Source organism: Pogona vitticeps, chromosome 3 (assembly GCF_051106095.1).
Source record: "Pogona vitticeps strain Pit_001003342236 chromosome 3, PviZW2.1, whole genome shotgun sequence".
Classification (NCBI taxonomy): domain Eukaryota; kingdom Metazoa; phylum Chordata; class Lepidosauria; order Squamata; family Agamidae; genus Pogona; species Pogona vitticeps.
Genome location: NC_135785.1, coordinates 204,111,588 through 204,131,509, shown reverse-complemented (window position 1 = coordinate 204,131,509; position 19,922 = coordinate 204,111,588). Strand labels below are relative to the sequence as shown.

The window sequence follows — 19,922 nt, the reverse complement described above, 5'->3', positions numbered from 1 at the left end:
ATCGGCCTGGCCCCTTCACTGCTGATGTTTTAAAAAGTTTTTTAAAACTTGGCTGTTTAGACAGACATTTCCATCAATGGAAACCCCTTGAAATTACTGACCTTAAGACAACCATGCTGCCACTTTAATGACTTAAATATCTAATGTTCTAATGTGTCATTGTTTAACTGTTGTTATATCTTATGATGTTTTATATGTGGAATTTATCTTATATTTGTCCGATGTTTTCTGATTGATTGTGCTGTGAATTGCCCAGAGTAGTTTGTCTAGATGGGTTGTATGCAAAACAAACAAGCCCCTACTACTTTACTGACTACAGACCTTCCCATCTGTACATTCCTGAGGTTATGTCTGCTGGATAATCTTGAACCCAGGGATCTTTTCTATAATCACACCCCTGGCAATGGAAGGTGTTCTTCAATCTACACACAGGGTTGATTTTTAAATTGGAAGTCCAACCCGGTGACTAACACAAACTTCTCCAACATAGATGGAAGGTAATAGTGGTATCTTAAGCAATACTAATAAAAGATACTGTAGGTGCCCGGTGAAAATTGAAACACACATTGGAGCACTGAAGATTGCAGTTGAAGGATCACATATTCTTTACATAAAAACTCCCTGCCAACAGAACCAGCATAACAGATAAATTTTTACAGCCTTTTTCCTTGGTATATGGATTGGTCTTATTTGAAGAGAATTTTTTTGCATGTTTGGGGAGATTATGCTCAAAATGTGTATCTTTCACATTTTGTTTGAAGTGCCACCGTGCAGTTTGCCATTTTTTCCCCACTGAGTATGTACATACAGATCAGACGTGTATCATTTGTGTTACTTTCAGTTTAAACTCCTTTCTTTGTGCTTGCTTTTAGGCAGAATGCCTTTGATTTTACTTTTTTTAAAAAATATATATATAACTAGCCATTGGTAGGGGTAGAGAAATATGTTTCCAGCAGTCTCCCATCCGACCCTCTTCAATCCCTTTATCTCAAGGATCAGGAACTTCTAGCTGGCAAGCATTCCCACTCAGCTTACTAACTTTTTCCAAGGTTGTCATTTAAACAGCAGGATATTTGAATGCTTTCTGAGCAGAGATGCACAGCACGAAGCCTAGATGGCTCACCACTGGAGTGGTCCACCCTCACCCTGCCACCTCCATGCAAAGGAGTTGGAAAGCAGCAAGGGTAAAAGCAACTGCTTCCTCTTCCACCCGCTGGGTAACAGGTTGGTAGCAGCCCAAAATTCAAGGCTTCATTCACTCCATCACATACAGAAGGTTGTTGTTTAGTCGTTAAGTCATGTCTGACTCTTTGTGACCCCATGGACCACAGCACGCCAGGCCCTCCTGTCTTCCACTGCCTCCTGGAGTTGGGTCAAATTCAAGCTGGTAGCTTTGATGACACTGTTCATCCATCTCGTCCTCTGTCGTCCCCTTCTCCTGTTGCGCTCACACTTTCCCAACATCAGGGTCTTTTCCAGGGAGTCTTCTCTTCTCATGAGATGGCCAAAGTACCGGAGCCTCAGCTTCAGGATCTGTCCTTCCAGTGAGCACTTGGGTTGATTTCCTTCAAAATTGATAGATTTGTTCTCTTTGCCGTCCAGGGGACTCTCAAGAGCCTCCTCCAGCACCACAATTCAAAAGCATCAATTCTTCAGCAGCCTTCTTTATGGTCCAGCTCTCACCTCCATACATTGCTACTGGAAAAACCATAGCTTTGACTATGCAGACCTTTGTCAGCAAGGTGATGTCTCTGCTTTTTAAGATGCTGTCTAGGTTTGTCATCGCTTTCCTCCCAAGAAGCATGTGTCTTTTAATTTTGTGGCTGCTGTCACCATCTGCAGTGATCAGAAGGCCATCCCAACTGTAGAATCAGCATTTTCTGATTCAGTTATTCACAGTCTGAAAATATTAAAGCAAAGATCCCAATATATATTTCTACCAATATACTGTACTTTTACTGTATATATATTTCTAACAATGAAGTTGCCAAAACTGGCCACTAGAGGGAGAGAGAGTCCATGGTACATGTAGACTTCACTAGGTATTATAATTAGATTAGATTAGGCATTCTTCACACTCGAGAAACTATGGTAATCTGCCCTGAATAGAGGTCTTGGAACAGCATCTAGCGTGGCTGAGAAGGCCAATTCGAGAGTGACAATCCGTTCCACACTGAAAACACAATCTGTCCTCTGTCCAGCTCCCTGGTTTTGCTGGTTTCGGGACTGCCTCTTTGGCTCCGCCTGCTGGACAAGGGTCTCTTCAAAATGGGAGAGGCCATGATGCACCCCACTGCCTTCAGGCTGAACACTCAGATGTCAAGGTTTCCCATCTGTTGAGGTCCATTCCTAAGGCCTTCAAACCCCGCTTGCAGATGTCCTTGCTAAAACAATTCAAGAGTTCTTTGAGATCTTCAGCAGAGTGGGCAACAACAGCTGCCTCATCGGCGAAGAGGAGGTCCCGCATGCATTTCAGCTGGACTTTGGTTTTTACTCTCAATCTAGAGAGCTCAAAGAGCTTTCCGTCTGATCGAATCCGGAGATAGGCGCCTTCTGTTGCCCTTCCAAAGGCGTGCTTCAGCATGATATCAAGAAAGATCCCAAACAGGGTTGGCGCAAGGACACAGACCTGTTCCACTCTGCTTAGGATGTCCAAGGGATCTGACGTTGAGCCATCAAAAACTACAGTGCCCTTTATTTCCTCATAAAAGGACTGTTATAATACCGTTTTCTACAATCTGCGTTTTTCACCGTCCGCGGGTGGGGGGGGAAGCCTGGAACTGATCCCCCTCGGATACGGGAGTCTCAACTCCTTTCCAGTGGGTCTAATTTGCGCAGGAGGCAACGGTAGCCGCTCCAGCGCTGCCCTCCAAAGAGAGGGTGTTGTGTTTACACCACTTCCCCAAAGGAGCGCCCGCTTCCCTGCTGACAAAAGGGGCGAACTCTAAAGGGGCGTCTCTGTGTGTTAAAAATGCATAGGAATGAAACGATTTATTTTATCTTAGTAGTGCAATCGTGCGCAAAACGACCGCGCTACGCAGACACGCAGCCCGGCCTTATCCGTGCCGTGTCCGGCCCTTTCCCCGCTCGCCCTCAGCGCCGCCTCAACCGGAGGGACAAACCGCCGCTGATGGCGGGAAGAGGCCGGGCTTCGCTAGAAAGGCTCCCCGGGGCGTGGCCGAGCAAAGCAGGAAGGATTTTCTACACAGCCCTGTTAACACCGCCACACAGACACCCCAGCCCGAGCCGGAGCCGCCGCCACCGGGCCTCTGCTGTCTTGTCTGGCCAACTCAGGCGGGGAGATGGCCTCTGAGGCGAGGGAGAAGCGGCGGCTCCCGCCCGGAGGCCCGTGAGAGGAGGGAGCTCGGCGGCCATGCGGCGCCTTCGGATGCCGCTGCTGTGGCTCTGGCTCTGGCTCTGCGACCTGATGCTGCTGCTTTCTGCGCCCGCCCCAGGTACTTTCCAGTGCTGGGGGGGGGGAGACCCTTTCCGCGGGGCTGTGCCAGGCAATAAGGAGGCAGCGCTGGCGTCCTTGGTGCGAGCGCCGACGGGGCCTAGGCTTGGGTTTCCCGGACTCAAGCCGCGTTTCTGTCTCTTTCGAGCGAGGTTGTTTCTGGGCTTCTTCGAATTGCCGACGGCGTTCAGTTGTTGTCCAAAGTTACCCCTACTGGGCTCCAGTGTCGAGCTGCTAAAGACGCAAGAGCCCCTCAGCTGCCCACTGAGGGCAAGCGGGCAAAAGACACCGGGTACCTCGCCCGCATAAAATGCGGGGGCAAAGCGTATAAAGATCCATGGGGTAACTGAGAGCGTGCAAGGGCGTGTGAGTAGGACGATGAGAGGTTTTTCCCTTGCCTAAGTCGATTTTTAAAAACTGATTTATCTGCTAGAAATGATGTTGTTGTGGCTACATTGGAAAATGCTTTCCAGTTTGTTCTGGAATTGACACGAGTGAATTTGAAGTATTTCTTTTCACACGACCTAAAGGTCAATGCAAATCAGCGGGACCTTTTCTCCTTCCAATATGGATATTTTCCCCTTCTGCTGGGGGCTTCTGACTTTTTTTTTCTTACCCCACAATAATCCCAATGGTATTTTGCCTATGTGATCATTTGTTTCGTTTTAGAAAAGAGCAAGGTATGTGACTTTGGGTGCTTTCCTGCTGATATACTAAGATGGGGCATGATGTTTTGGGACACTGGAAACACCCACCCCTGCAATCTTTTTCCCTAGTTACCCTGAACTATTTTCTTTTAATTCTTTAAAAATGAACTCGTACTAGATCATCACACAAACGGGGGGTGGGGGTGGGAGTAAAATATAAGAAAAGATATACAGTACAGTAAAATTGGAACAACTCAAACAAGCTCCAACAGACTACAATGTTTCCATGGCATGTGTTTATGTTTATATGTGTATGGAAAACTTTGAGAAACTGCCCTTTTCCCCCTGTTGCTGTGTAACCCTTCAAACTGCCCCAGTAGTTTAATGGCAAACCATAACAGGTGAGCTGGGTAGACCACAGTATCAGAAGGGCAGCTGTGGGCACAGATTGAGGGGCCAGTGTGGACACTGGCACTGAAACCACCTGGGGGTTTCATGTGGTCCCTTATGCAGTCACAAAAAGAGATTGCAAACCGAGTTACATCAGAGAGATTAAGTTTGCCAATGTAGTGGCAGCATTCTTGGTAAGGAACACTTGTTTCTGATAGACACACTGATTTTTGCAGCTTATTTTGTTGAAACGAAGACGCTAGGCTGACATTCAGGAAATCCCACAAGAGAACATTGTCTGTAACGATGTGGGTTCCTGACTTAGCGGCAGCATTCTGGGTTGGATAAAACCCTTATCAGGCTACCCCAAAAAGTGACAAACAAGGCAAGTTTTGAGTTCCCAAAGAACTCTTTGACGGGCAAAAAGGATACAACATTTGAGGAACAGGAAAGAAGCAGATCTCTAAAACATTTCAACTTTTTAATGACCCAGTAAAGGTATCACCCAACTCAGAAATGTTTCTATAGGTGGGTCATACCTTTTTCCTGATCTGTTTTTCCAAAATGGAGGGCTATAGCCATTGCTATGCTATTTTAAATAAAAAGTGGCTTTTTTGTTGAAACTCCACACCTTCTCTCAAAATCTGCCTTTCTCTGTTCATCTCCTCTACTGTATTTCAGTGTCCTGCTAGAGACTTCTGTGGGTCTTTCCAGATCTCTGGGCAATTGAGATTTATCTTATTGAATTTCCCCAACTCAAAATCAGTTTCTATCCATCCACTGCCTTTATGAAGAAATAAGATTTCAAGGAAGAATGACCAGTCTCCAATGTTCCGTTTTGGGGCAAAGTACTAGAGTGTGTGGTGGCTTCTCAGCTCAAGGGGTTCTTGAATGAAACACATTTCCAGATCCATTTCAGTCTGGTTTCAAGCCTGGTTATGGAACATAGATGGCTTTGGTCACCTTGGTGGCTGACTTACACCAGGAACTGGACAAGAAGAATGCGACCCTGTTGGACCTCTCAGCAGGTTTCAGTATCATTGATGTTCTCCTTCTTGGATGGGCTTTGTTTTATTGTGGTTCCAGTCCCTTCTGCAGGACCAAGCTCAGAAGGTGGTGCTGGGATTATCCTGATTAACACCCTGACCGTTAGTTTGTGGGCTACTCCAGAGTTCTGTTCTGTCCCTCATGCTATTTAACCTGGTTGCCCAGAGGTTAGGGTCTTGGTACCACCAATATAGTGATGATACCCAACTCTATCACCTTTTGGCATTTTATTCCACAGACACTGTTCTGGGCCTCTCCTAGACCAATGTCTGATGTCAGTAATGCACTGGATTACGGCAAACAAAGTATAATGTTGTATGAGCAAGATAGAGGTGCTCTTGGCTGGTAAAAAGCAAGGTCATGAAGTAGGAATTCAGCTCTGTTTGATAGGGTTACACTTCCTCTGAAAAATCAGGTCCACTTCTTGAATGCATTCCAGGATCCAGCCCTGAGCCTCAACAATGGGCGGGAGTGTATTTGCACAGTTCCTTGAGATGTTTGATCTGACTATGATGACACATGCTTTACCTTCTGTTTGGATTACTGCAATGTGATGTACGTGAGATGCTGCCTTTGAAAAATATTTGGAAACTTCAGCAGGTTCTAAATGCTGCAGCCTGGTGCTGGGCGCATATAACTCCCGTACTACAGTTTCGCTGGTAACTAGTCCATTTTTTAGGCCACATCAAAATGCTGGTAATGACCTGTAAAGCCCTATATCTTGGGTCTAGGTTATCTGAAGGATGAATTACCCCAGATGAGCCCCCTCAGCTTTCAGCATAATGGTGTTATCAAATCCCAAACCTCTTGTGCGGAGGAGGTCCTTTTCTCAGTCCCACCAACCAAGAGAGGGCATTTTCAGGGGCTGCTCCCAGGTTGTGGAATGCCCTTCCTCGAGAAGCCAGGTTGGCTCTCTCCCTCTCACCTTTCTCTGCCAGCTGACAGAGACCATACTTTTCAGGCAGGCTTTTAAGTGATTGGGTAAGTGTGGGTTTTAACAGTGCTATATTTAGTAGATTCAGGGATTTTAAAAAATGTTTTAAAGCAATTTAATAGTGGTCTCTAATAGTATGTGTTAAATTGTTTTTTTAATACTGTATTATCTTTTATTTTTAATGGTGACTATTGTGTCATTATGAGCTGTCTTAATGGCTTCAAATCCCCACTTGGACATGGCGCTCCTCCTCTGTGTCATAGGCCAAAACCCAGTTGCACAACTGCACACACACAGCTCAAGATTCTGAATGCAGTAGTTGCACTAGTACTGAGGCAAAAGCGCTGTCCCTGAGACACTTCTGCTGGTGCTTTGTGAGTCATGCCACGGATGTGTCACCAGTAGCATAATGTTCCTCTGGGCTTTGGGGATTTTAAATTTTTTTTCTACCTTTCACCTACTTTCTTTCAGGACCACTTTTCTCCAAGCACTTTCCCACTCTCTCCCCCTATATTTTCATCTCTCATTTCTCCTTAAAGTCTTGTTTCTCTGCTAAACTTCAAAAAGAAATGAGAGATGCATTTCTGTTGGTTTATGATTCTGCAAATGCTGACAGTAGCGTGACTGGGAGTTAAATGGTTAAGGCTATGAAGCTGCATAAGAAGAGACATGGTTACAAAACATACCTGAGTAAGAACTATTTTAAATAGTAAAAATTATTTTAAAACACAAATAAGTGTGGTTTAGTTTTTAAAAAAATCCTAAATTCTAATAATGATGTATGCCACAGAGACTTTGTTTTAAAAAAATCTTAATTGAAGTCTCACAAGCCCTTGAAATTTGTTCATGCCCCACAGGAAGGCAGAAACCCACCCACCTCCATTTGGGAATCAACAGCCCTGATAGGCCAGGCTACTTGGAATTTGGTTTGTTTGTTATTGCGAAGGAGTCTAATAAGAAAAATTGCATGGCCTTTGTCAAAGCTCATAGCACTAGAAATTAGACATAAGATGCCACAGGACTGTTCCTTTCAGAACTGGCAATTGAGAAAACTGGATCCTTTGAAAATGAATGAATGAATGAATGAAGTGTTATGTATCTGCTTCCTCACATATTATCTTTACAGGCTGAAAGTCAAACTCTTGTAAGAATTTCAGGTTTGTCAGAAGTGTTCAGTGCTACCTAGAGAAATATATTATATACAAATATAAATTAAGAAAATAGTATAAATGTAAGTTAACAAGTCCAGAATAACATTAAAGGTGCATACATACAATATATGTCAACAGACTGGTGTAAGTGTAAGCTGGCAACTCCAGGAACAATCTTGGAAGTTGCCTCTGCTAGCTTTGGCTCTGAAGAGCCAATATCTGGGCGGGTGGGTGGAGGAATCCTGGGTTTGCTGATACAAGTTCCTTGGAGGTAGGGCAGGATGCAAAGATGCACACACTGGAGCATCACTCGTTGAAGTTAAAAGCCCATTACAAAGAAGTGGTGCTACACTCACTAAAGGTGGATGCACATTTATAAAGGTCCAGGCAGCCATGTAGTTTAATGTAGTGACACAAATCATACTGGGTGTAATTTGGAGTGTCACTATATAACTTCCATACCAAAATCACATGTAAATATGATAATCCCCAGGCATATTTTATCAATATCAGAAATAAGATCCTTTCATGATTTTTATGGTTTCCATTATAATGTGTTCTGAGTCATGTGTGTTTAAATGTTCTTTTTCTCCCCTGTCCCCCCCTCTTTTTAGAATCTTCTGTCTTACCAGCACCACAGAATGTGAGGATTGAGTCCTACAATTTTAAGCACGTATTAAGATGGTCTCCAGTTCAGAATATCAATGGTACAGTGTTATATAGTATTCAACGTCGTGTGTAAGTAAACACTTACCAAAATCATGTTGCTGTTTTTTACCATACTCTTATCATGAAAAAAATTACAACTGTAAGAAATTCCTCTAATTTTCTGGCCTTTGTGTTATATTTCAGTCAGTCAGTGGAACATTGGGAAGACATGAACTGTACAAATATTATGAAGCATGAATGTGTTTTTGATACCAAGCCTTTTTGTAGAATCATTTTACGTATTAGAGCTGAACAGGGGGAATTAAGATCTGCTTGGAGTGAAGCTGGTCCCTTTCAAGCAGCAAAAGATGGTATGTTTCTTTCATTCTGTTTCAGTGGTTACATTCAGTACGTTTGGAATGTTTTCATTGCTTTGCTTAAATTTTGTGGAATTGAAATTCAAAGAATAGGCACTGCTTTCTATCCTGTGCTGTCTTTTAGCATCTTAAGGACTAAAGAATGTATTACAGTGGTGCCCCACATGACAACGATAATCTGTTCCGGGAAAATCACTGTTAAGCCAAATCGATGTCATGCGAAAAGCCTTTCCCCATTGGAATGCATTGAAACCCATTTAATGCGTTCCAATGGGGAAATTACCTCGTTGTCCAGCGAAGATCGCCCATATGGAAGCAATTTTCCGAGCGCCAATCAGCTCTTAAAATTTATTTATTTATTTATTTATTTTATTTCTATCCCGCCTATCTGATCATATTAGACCACTCTAAATGGCTGCCCTGCAAAGCACGGGTCTGGAAAACAGAGGGCAGCCATTTTAGGAACCCGACATTCAGCTGTAAAAATCGTCGTCATGCGAATAAACGGTCCACGAAGCATGGACCAAATCGTCAAGCGGAATTCCCCAATAGGAACGACTGTTTTGCAAATCGCTATAGTGATTGCAAAAAGTCATTGTCATGCGGTTTCGTTGTACAGCGGGGTCGTTGTCTAGCGAGGTACCACTGTATACCATAAAATTTGTACATCTGTTGAAATGATCTCTAGTTCATGCAGGGTTATGCCATTTATTCATTCATTCATTCATTCATTCATTCATTCATTCATTCATTCATTCATTCATTCAATTTTTACCCCGCCCCTGTAGACTATGTCTACTCGGGGCGGCTTACATCAATAAAAACACATCAATATAACATGCATAAAATCACAGAAAATACAATTATAGCAATTAAATTCCAAACGAGATATTACCAGGATGGCATGACTTAAAAGAGAGAAAAAAGAAAAAAAATAGAGAGAGAGAGAGAGAGCCTGCCATAGCAGACTTTTTAGTTCTTGACAACACTTTGCTGTTTACAATTGTAGACTAACACAGTTGTATATGCAGAAGTATGCTGTGAAGGCCCTTCTTAACATTTCAAACTACAGGGGCGTGGTTATGGTATGGTTAGCATTTGATATATTTTTATTTCTGGTTTTAGTTTTGAATGGTCTCAAAAGTTTTTTACAGCTCTATTGACTGACCCATTTTTCACAGTGCATAGAAATATTCATAAATTACCTATATGTTTGTATAAGGAAAAAACAGATGGAACTACAATACGTGCTGGCACTAAATATCTCAATTCACATAATAGTTTCCTTATGGAGAAATGTGAAGAACACCAGTCAATTCCAGTGTGCTACTAAATCCTACATGGAGAACACTTTGGTGTGCATGAGGAAGGGCAGTCAGTTTTCTGATACCATTGTGGCTGTGACCATCATTACATCTCTGGTGTAATAGCTCTGGGCTCTATTATTTCCGCCAGTATTTAACCTGCTTACTTAAGTGGCATTGGCAGAAAAATGCTACAAGTCGGCATTTCTTTGTCAGTGCAGATCTAATTGTTTCTATTTGAAACAAGTAGATGTGAAACTTTTGATTAAAACTTTTAGAAAAGGTTTAATTAAAACATGTAGAAAATGTGCATAACTTATATTTGTTTGACATTATCTGTTTTAGCTATCTTGGGACCTCCACGAGCAATAAATGTAACCTCAGAAGGAAACTCAATACTTCTAAGGTTTTTGCCTCCCACAGAGCATTCAATGAATTTTGATTACGTAATATACTACGGGGAGAAGTCATCAAGTATAAATGTATGTACCTTTCCTTGCCAATTCTTTTATAATGTAGCTGGGAATACAACTACTTTTCTAATTTGTATACTGGGAATACAGATATGACGGGGCCCAATTTCCACCCCCAGAACCAGCCACACCACTCACCTAGCTCTGCACAGTGCTAGAGTCTTTCCACAGCACTGTTGCACCAATCTAGGAAGGAGCTCGGCTGGCTCTTCCCCGCCTCCCCACACAGCCAACCACTGTGGCAAGGAGGCAAGATGGGGAGTCTCCTCGTTCAGCTGATCGGTGGTAAGCTGCATGAGGAGGCAGGTAAGAGCAGCATGGGCTCATTCCCAGATTAGAGCGACGGTGCTGTGGAAGGACCCAAGCCCTGCTTATTTATTTATTTATTTATTTATTTATTTATTTATTTAATTTAATTTAATTTAATTTAATTTAATTTAATTTAATTTAATTTATATGCCGCCCACTCTACCCAAAGGTCTCTGGGCGGCTTACAACAATTAAAATTCAACACAATAAAATATAAAATGATTAAAATACGATTAAAATACAAATTAAAATTTAAATTGCCATCATCAAGACCCACAGTTAATGTTATTTCAATTAAAAGCCTTCTGGAACAGGAAGGTTTTGACCTGGCGCCGAAATGTCAGCAGCGTCGGCGCCAGGCAAATTTCAGTTGGGAGGGCGTTCCATAGTCTGGGGGCAGCTGCCGAGAAGGCCCTTTGTCTACAAGCCATCCCTCTTACGTCCTTGAGGGAGCTTAGAGCTGGTTGAGTGGCCCAGCTGGTTCTGTGGGATGGGAATTGAGCTCCCGTGGCACCGCAAGTCCCGTGGATCAAGAATTTTGATTATAACATGTATTCTCATAACATCAGCAGAGTAAGGAGATATTGGTTAGAGATACTTACAACACTATGATACTGAGAGAGTAAAACCAACAACAGTCTATTTACATATATACAGAAATAGACATTCCTCTGGCAGCATAACATGACATGAAGTAACACACAGCATAGGAAAAAGTGATCTGACTTACAGCAGATAAAGACGTTCGTTTTACACATGACTTATGTACAGTTCTGTGACCAATCAGAAAATACATTACTTCATTTTCTGTTACACAGGTTTTATCATGTACCACAGCTGTACAACATTAAGTCTTAATCCTTGATACCCAGACCTGAATACAGTCAGTACAGGGACTCGGGTAAAATCAGCCATTTTACATTTAACTATACAGTGGTGCCCCGCTAGACGATTCCCCCGCTTGACGATGAATCCGCTTAACATTGAAGTTTTTGCGATCACAGAACGATGTTTAGATGGGGGAATTTCGCTTAAAGTTGATCGGTTCCCTGCTTTGGGAACTGATTTTTCGCTTTATGACTATCAGCAAATAGCTGATTGTCAGGTTTCAAAATGGCCACCGGCTATAGAAAATGGCTCCCCGCTGTGTTAGGGACGGATTCCTCGCATTACAGGCACCAGAAAATGGCCGCCGTATGGAGGATCTTCGCTGAATGAGCAGGTATTTCACCCATTGGAACACATTGAACGGTTTTCAATGCGTTTCAATGGGTTTTTTTATTTCACTTGATGACGATTTTGCTGTACAGTGATTTCACTGAAACGAATTAACATTGTCAAGCGAGGCACCAGTGTACAACATTAATATTTAATACATTTTCATATCAAAATCTCAACAATTCGTATACTGAGAAACAAATATGACGCACTTGTGTCTAGTAACTATATATAACCAGAGGGTTCCAACCAGCTGTAGAATTTGTTCTAGAGAAAAGTTTTCAGACTATTTAAGTAGGAATTGTCTGAAAATATTAGGAAGTATTCCACAAAGTATTGTTAACTTGGAAGACCTCAAGAGAATACCTGTCCTTTTTTCTGATTGGGTCTGAGCTCTTTAGCTATATGTTTATTACCCATATGTTGTTTGCATTGTCACGTATTCTAATAGTGATTGTAGTTCTACACATTCTTGTCTTTATGAGCCCAAGTAGCACCATACACACATAAGAAGGAAGTATCGCAGACCTATGATTTGCAAAAATAGAAAACATATTGGGAATGTTGAATTATAGGTTTTAAAACTAGAGCTTTGAGCATGGGAATAAAGTTATCAACAGCACAACATAGTAAACCATGATGTTAGGTGTCTCTTGAGTTATTCTAGTTCTACATGCTACTATAACTAAGATACTTTGTAGTGTATATTTGCAGTAGTCAAAATGAGTTCTGGGCAAAGTTCCCTAGAATTTAGTAGGATTAGAGCAAATTTGTTCTAGATAAATGGGACTTGCGTATAAACTGGAATGTTATTCTTTGCCTGCATAGAGCTAAATGAAACAGATGTTAAGTCAGTTTGGCTACCATTACTGCCATGTAACTTCTCCCTACTGTACAGCAGAAAATTCACAGACAGGATACAGAAATCAAATTCAAGAATCTAAAGGAAATGACAGAGTACTGCTTTCAAGTACAAGCAACACTCGAAAACAAGGAAGGAGAAATCAGTGACCTTTACTGCAAAGAAACTCAAACCACTGGTATATATTTTCTTTGATGTGAATTCAAGGAATAGATTAACCTGAACTGAATGAGTATTACCATCTTATAATGACATCTCTTTAATAGTTTACATATCTTAATATGGAGTTTGCACCAGCTAAATATCTTAAACTATACAGCTAGTGATAGATGTTAAAAATATTGCACTGAATGTAGAATTTTATTTTAAAAATCTGAATTTTTTCTTTTAGAATAACATATTCACACTGAGCATGTTTTATTAAATTTAAATTTTATTTATTTGCTAAACTTGGAAATGTGTGTACCAAATATTATGTAGAGGGTCAGTGTAGAAAAAATGTCTTTAAGATGATGAGTTAAGACAACAAAGAGACAGGGACTATAACCAAAGGAAATGTCTTCCATTCAGGATATTGGAAACTTAAATTCTTTATATTTTAAGGGGCACATCAGGCACTTCCTGAATAGAAAACACTTCTGTATAAGATTTTCTTGAAGCATGGAATCTGCTTTTCAGATGCAGCAATTGCGCTTGTATAGTTTGCGCAGAACATAATTGACAGCTGATTGCCACTTTGTGACATATATGCCTAAAATAAAATGGGTATATATGTGTCTGTACATGTGCAGTTATTACACATGACTGTCTTCATGCTGTTTTTTTACACTTTTTAAACTATAAAATGTTTCAAATGTGTAGGATGGGGAACGAAGATCCAAATCCTATTGCATAGTTACATTCGTAGAAAGGAACTGGTGTAGTTCACAACAGTGAATTCCCTCTAAGTCCCTGCTTAGATTCTTGACTTGTGGGCCAAGCCACTTGATTGACGTGCAATGAGGAATACAAGCTGGGACTTGTCTACTGGCATAACTACACAATAGGATTTTAGCAAGAAATTTCTCTAGGCATTAGCAGGAATTTCAATCAGACATTCAGTTTTTGCTACACAATGTGCCTCACAATGGGATTGCGACAGTGTAAATTGAGAAAATAGGAAGCTGCTTTAAAATGGGTCAAGACAGTTGTTCCATCTCATTCAGTCTAGTTCACATTGAATGGCAGTGGCTCTTCTGAGATTCAGACTGCAATTTCCCAATCTTACTTGGAGATTATGAGTACTGGACTTGAGGCTTGCTATGTACCAAGCAGTAGCTCTGTCACTGGCCAGTAGCCCCTCACATTCACAAGATATGAGGAAACAAAACAAGGTTGCTGCTTCCCACTTCTTTTCTCTTGGAGCTGCAAGTTTGAAACTGTGTTGCACAGAAGTTGTGCTAACTAAAAGCATAAAAATGTGACTAATTATAGTAGGAGTTAACATGTCAGTGATGTCTTTCCACTACAGAATATATTCAAATTTGAGACGGAAGAGTAGGAAAAAATTCTATACGTCTCACTTTGTATGTTCTATTTCCTTCTCTTTTTTCCTGATTCACTTCATTGAGATTTAATTTATCAGATTTAAACACTTCAGTATTGAATCATCATATGAAAGCAAGCTCTGCTCACATCCATGAAATGTTGTTTGTATTATGTGTGGGGTTAAAATGAAGAGCAGTGGTACTCTGCTACTTATTGGCCAGTATCATGTTACATACATATGCCAGCGTAAGACAAATTGGCACAAATCTCTTATTGCATGCCAAGTCATATGACTGGTGCACAATGAGGAATACAGACATTGATTCCTCGACTTGCAGCAATACACTAGTGAGATTCATGACGTAATGTTGGCTTATGAAAGTAACAGGATTCTGCCCTGCATGTTCAGGATTGTGTCCCATATTTTATTTATCCTAAAAGAAGGAAGCTATAATAATTTGGAATAACAGCGACAATTTTTAATACAACTTTAAATTGTTGTTATCTGGCATTCATTGCCATTAAGAATTAAAACTAGATTCTTTCAAACAAAAAAATTGAAATTGAGACAAACTGCTGCCCACTGTCTCCCGCATAAGTCGAGAAAATTTCTTCTCGGGACTAGAATTCTCACAGCAACCCAGCCAGCATGCCTCCCCAGAAGCAACTTTCCAAGCTCCACCCCACTTTTAAACCATGTTGCATCAAGTACCATTCCTCAGTCTTGATTTTTGCCAAAGGCATACAGTGTGAAGCACTGATGCACAATAAGTGCTGTGTGCATCTCAGTTCTAATAGCTTTTCCTGTCCCAAAATGCAATGAGAAATGCCTCCCAGCTAGTATTTCACTTTTCCTCACAACTGTCATGATCATCAGTTTTTGAAAATTCCATTAGAACATGTGTTAAGATTGATGCTTGAAAAAACTTTCAAGTATAGATTCTTGAGAGATTTTAGTAAATTTGGGTCAGGTTAACACTACCATGTTAATAATATCCGCTAATACTGTACATTTTTCCTTTCAGAGACAAGTCGAATTATTTCCATCGTAGGTGTATTTGGATCATTAGTTACCCTAACAGTTGCAATATTTTTATGTTTGCTGGCTATTCGGAAGTATAAAAGTGTGATTAAATCTCTCTGGCAACCACCTCTAAGAATACCATCCCATTATGAAGAGGTATGTAAAGTTATGTTTGCTGGTTTTTTTAAAAAAGTGTGGTTAAAGTATAAAAGGCATAGGCATTTGGTTTGATCCATTAACTTGGCTGCATACTGCAGTGGTAGCTCCTCAGCCATTTCCTCTGCAACAAACTCCAAGTACAGCTGGTTCTGGGAGATCATGGTTCAATTACATTAGGACACAGGTGCTGCTGTGTGACTGAAAATTGAATTTGGTGCAAGCATTCCAGCTGATTAAAGTATACACTTAGCCCATCTCCTGCCCCTTTCCACCTCCAATTTTGAGATCCAGTTCTCCATACTGGTGTAAGGAGAGGAAAAGGAATATAAAAGCAGCGATGCTTTGCCTCTTGCTCTGAATTTGATAGACTCTGGTAATGTATCTGTTCACTGCAGTTGGATTGTGGCAGTGAAAATGTGTACTCTAAAAGGGAGGAGGTGGACATGTGATCGTCTGCTCTGCTCCTGGTTAGCAACCAGGAATGTTGTTGTACACAGGCTTATACTTGCCAGCAGTCTGCCACAGTTCCTTGCCTCACTTCACAATTCAGATCTCTCTCTCTCTCTCTCTCTCTCTTTTAATTTGCCCTCTTCCTGGTTCTTAAAGCACTGTAAAAATAGCTTTCTCTTTTTTTGCAACTTCTGGTAAGATCCACCATTACTCATTTTGCTCTTTTGTTTTTGGCACCATGAAAATACTTGTCCATCCTCAAACACTGAAGTAATAGTATTCTGGTTGCAGCTCTTCTTCACACAGAGTAATGTGTTCACTAAAAGGGTAGTATAATAATCAAACAAATAAATTGGTTAGTTATTTACAAGTTTCTAGTTGAAATCCTGTTGCTTAGTATAGTAAGTTGCAGCTAAAGTAGACTTCTTGAATCAGTGGAGATTTGGTGAGTCAGCTCCTTTGTAAGATCCATTGATTCAGTAGGCTTACTCAAATTTTGACTTACTAAACTAAGCAGTGGGACTTCAGCTTCTATTTCTTGATTTTTTTTGTCCATTGGATTGAAACATTACTTAATATGTCACTAAATCTCCCTCTACCCACAAATTCAGAATTGAGAAAAGAGCCATATTGAACGTCTACTCACAAACACAGTTCTAGAGTTTGGTCGATCAGAATATTTCTTGTATCATATATTACAGGGGACTCTAATCCTTGTCCTGATGAAAAGAACACTGCTTATCCAGTAACCATTGCAGAAATTACAATTTATTGAAAAAAACATAGAATAGTAACAAATTGGAAATATATATTGGTGCCTACTATTCAGTGTAATGTGACTGAGAAACAGAACCCAAGATGTCTCATTTGTTAATAGCTTGAATCACTGGGAGAACAGAGGAGTTTTATTTCCTGTGTCCCTGACTACCCAGTTATATTTTCTTTTGAACAGTTGCCATTCATTTTCTGTGTAGGAAAAAAAATGAAATGCTGCATTTTGGTACAGCTGCAAGTGTGTATTACAGAATTTGTTTGGCATTTTAGATTCTAACAATTGTATGTTTTTTAAATAAACTTTTTAAAGGACCTACTAAATGCTGGAATGGTGATGGAAGATCAATTCCGAAATTGTACAGAAAACGACCATTCAGATACTGTGTCAGTAACCTCTAATGCAAGTCTAAGCCAAATGCAGACAAACAGCTCTACAAATGAAAATCAAGTACATATATCAGAGGTAGAAGAACATGGATGACGATTTGTACATTAGCTTCATTTCACATCAACTGCGGCTGAACTTAACGCCCACTTGTGGAATTTCAATACCTTAATGGTTTGGGGGCCCATTTTCTACTGATACATATGTCCCTCAGAACAACAGTCCCTTTCAGCTGTTCATCACAGGCATTACCTCTCCAGGTTGCTACACCAAGGATGGCAAAAAGAACAGTCACCTGAAATCATGCCTTCTTCGCCATAGCCCCTACTTTATGGAATGGGCTTTCTGTGGAAGTCCATCAGGCTTCCTTTTTGAAGAAGATAACTAAAGACATTTGTTTCAGGAAGTATTTAAGGACATCCTCCCTTAAATCTTTGTCTGTTCACTGGAGTGTGCCATCATTTGGAGTTTCTTTGAAGTAGGTATTTTATTGGTTTTTTTATTGTATCTTTGTAAAACTCTTAATTTCTCACACTAAGTCAGCGATTTATGAATACAATAAATAAAGAGGTTTTCAAAGGCCTGCTAGTTTCCTTTCAAAATAGTCACCTGCAGAACACCTACTGTCAAACTATGAATTGGGAGCTGACATAATATTGAGTTTAAGGAAACATATAGAATGATCTAGATCAGCGATGGCGAACCTATGGCACGCATGCCACAGCTGGCACACAGAGCCCTCTCTGTGGGCACACGAGCCATAAGTCGCCATAGAAAAATATTTACCCGTCCTCCGATCCTGGATTTCGGCACTCCCCTCTGCTGGTTCAGTGGTCCAGCGGAGGGGTGCAATGGCAACCATTACCTCCAAGCTCAATGGGGGATTGGAGGACCAGTAAGTATTTATTTGTTAATACAGCCCATAGCCAAAAAAAAAAAAAAAAAGCAAGCATTTAACCCGTGCAGTGCAGGAGCAGTTGTTTATTCTAAACTAAAACCTCAGCATTTGGGTTTTAATTGCAGGATTTGCACTTTGAAATAAATAAGTTGATTTTGTGTTGCAATTTGGGCACGCAGGCTCAAAAAGGTTCACCATCACTGATCTAGATGTATATTAATTATAGAATCATAGAAAAGTGAAGTTGGAAGGGGCCTGCAAGGCCACCAAGTCCAACCCTCTGCTCAGTGCAGGAATACAATCAAAGCATATCTGCCAGGTGATTATCTAAGTTTTTCTTGAATGCCTCCAATGTTGGAGCACTCACCAACTCCCAAGGTAACTGGTTCCACTGTCATACTGTTCTAACAGGAAGTTTTTTCTGATATTCAACCGAAATCTGGCTTCCTTTAACTTGAGCCCATTGTTGCGTGTCCTGTACTCTGGGATGATTGAGAACAGATCTTGCCCCTCCTCTGTAGGACAGCCTTTCAAATATTTGAAAAGTGCTATCATATCACCCCTCAGCCTCTTTTTCCAAGGTTAAACATGCACAATTATTTCAGCCTTTCCTCATAAGGCTGGGTTTCCAGCTCCATGATCATGCTTGTTGCCCTCCTCTGATCTTGTTCCAATTTGTTAGCATCCTTCTTGAAGTGTGGCTTCCAGAACTGGACACAATACTGAAGATGAGGCCTAACCAGTGCTGAATAGAGGGGGACTAGCACCTAGAGGGATTTGGAAACTATACTTTAATGAATGCAGCCTAAAAGAGCATTGGACTTTTTTGTAGCCACCTCACACTGATGGCTCATATTTGGCTTGTGATCTATGACAGTTCCAAGATCCTTCTCACTCATAGTTTTGCTAAACCAGGTATACCCCATCTTGTAACTGTGCAATTGGTTTCTTTTTCCGAGGTGCAGACTTTGCACTTATCCCTGTTGAATTTCATTCTGTTGCTTTCATCCCAGTGCTCCATCCTGTCAAGGTCATTTTCAATTTTGTTTCTGTCTTCTAGAGAGTATTAGCTATTCCACCCCCAATTTTGTATCATCTGCAAATTTGACAAGCATTCTTTGCACTCCCTTATCCAATTCATTAATAAAAATATTGAAGAGCACTGGGGCCAGAACTGAACCTTGGGGTACCCCACTTGTTATCTCCTACCAGTTAGAGAAGGACCCATTCATCATTACCCTCCATTAATCATCCTCCAAGTGTGATTCTGTAGCCAGTTGTATATCCACCTGACACTTGATCTATCCAGCTCACACCTAGTTAGCTTGCTAATCAGGATATCATGGGGCACTTTGTCAAAAGCTTTGCTGAAGTCAAGATATACTATGTCGACAGCATTCCTTCTGTCTGGGAGCTGACCTGATCAAAAAACAAGATCGAATTAGTTTGGCAGGATTTATTCTTGACAAATCTGTGTTGGCTTCTAGTTATTACTGCATTGTTTTCTAGGTGCTTGCACAATGACTGCTTCTCAATGAATGCTTCTCAAGCTATTAAAGTGGTTGGATTTCCCCTGGATTGCCATGTCAAAATCGGCATTAATAGAGCCCTCCTAGTAGAATCCACTGTTAACCTAGCTGAGAACCAACCTGAATCAAATCCATCTACTGGTTTAGTTGCTATTAAAGATTTATGTTAGAAAGCCTGGGTCAGGTCCTCCTTCAGCAAGGTCTATTTACAACCAGGAAGGTCTAAGATTGTAGGCACCACTAGTGTCAGAGGGAATAGGCAAGCTCAGTTCTGATTTAAATGTTTCATCCAAGGTCAGAAAAAGACATTTCTTGTAGGTGACAGATTTGGGAACTATAACACGGGGGCTGTGTGGACTGCT

At 41.0% G+C, this 19,922-nt stretch overlaps 1 protein-coding gene across 2 annotated transcripts; it reads left to right on the top strand.

Annotated features, from left to right (window-relative positions):
- The first annotated feature begins 3,231 nt into the window (after positions 1–3,231).
- Positions 3,232–17,716, top strand: LOC110080392 (interferon gamma receptor 2). Of its 2 annotated transcripts, none has more exons than XM_020796264.3 (7): positions 3,232–3,455; positions 8,238–8,361; positions 8,476–8,642; positions 10,298–10,434; positions 12,854–12,992; positions 15,367–15,521; positions 17,059–17,716. In XM_020796264.3, exons 1-7 carry the CDS (start codon positions 3,374–3,376, stop codon positions 17,227–17,229), a joined length of 975 nt encoding a protein of 324 aa, XP_020651923.3. In that variant the 5' UTR covers positions 3,232–3,373; the 3' UTR covers positions 17,230–17,716. The 2 variants fall into 2 exon arrangements, with proteins under 2 accessions (XP_020651923.3, XP_020651922.3); XM_020796263.3 differs by having other exon boundaries at positions 12,851–12,992.
- The last annotated feature ends 2,206 nt before the right edge of the window (positions 17,717–19,922 follow it).

Excerpts from the sequence above, each read along its gene's own strand:
- LOC110080392 (XM_020796263.3), top strand. The coding sequence starts at position 3,374 with ATGCGGCGCCTTCGGATGCCGCTGCTGTGGCTCTGGCTCTGGCTCTGC. Across the intron at positions 3,456-8,237 it reads GCTTTCTGCGCCCGCCCCAG|AATCTTCTGTCTTACCAGCA; the intron begins GTACTTTCCAGT and ends CCCTCTTTTTAG. Across the intron at positions 8,643-10,297 it reads CTTTCAAGCAGCAAAAGATG|CTATCTTGGGACCTCCACGA; the intron begins GTATGTTTCTTT and ends TATCTGTTTTAG.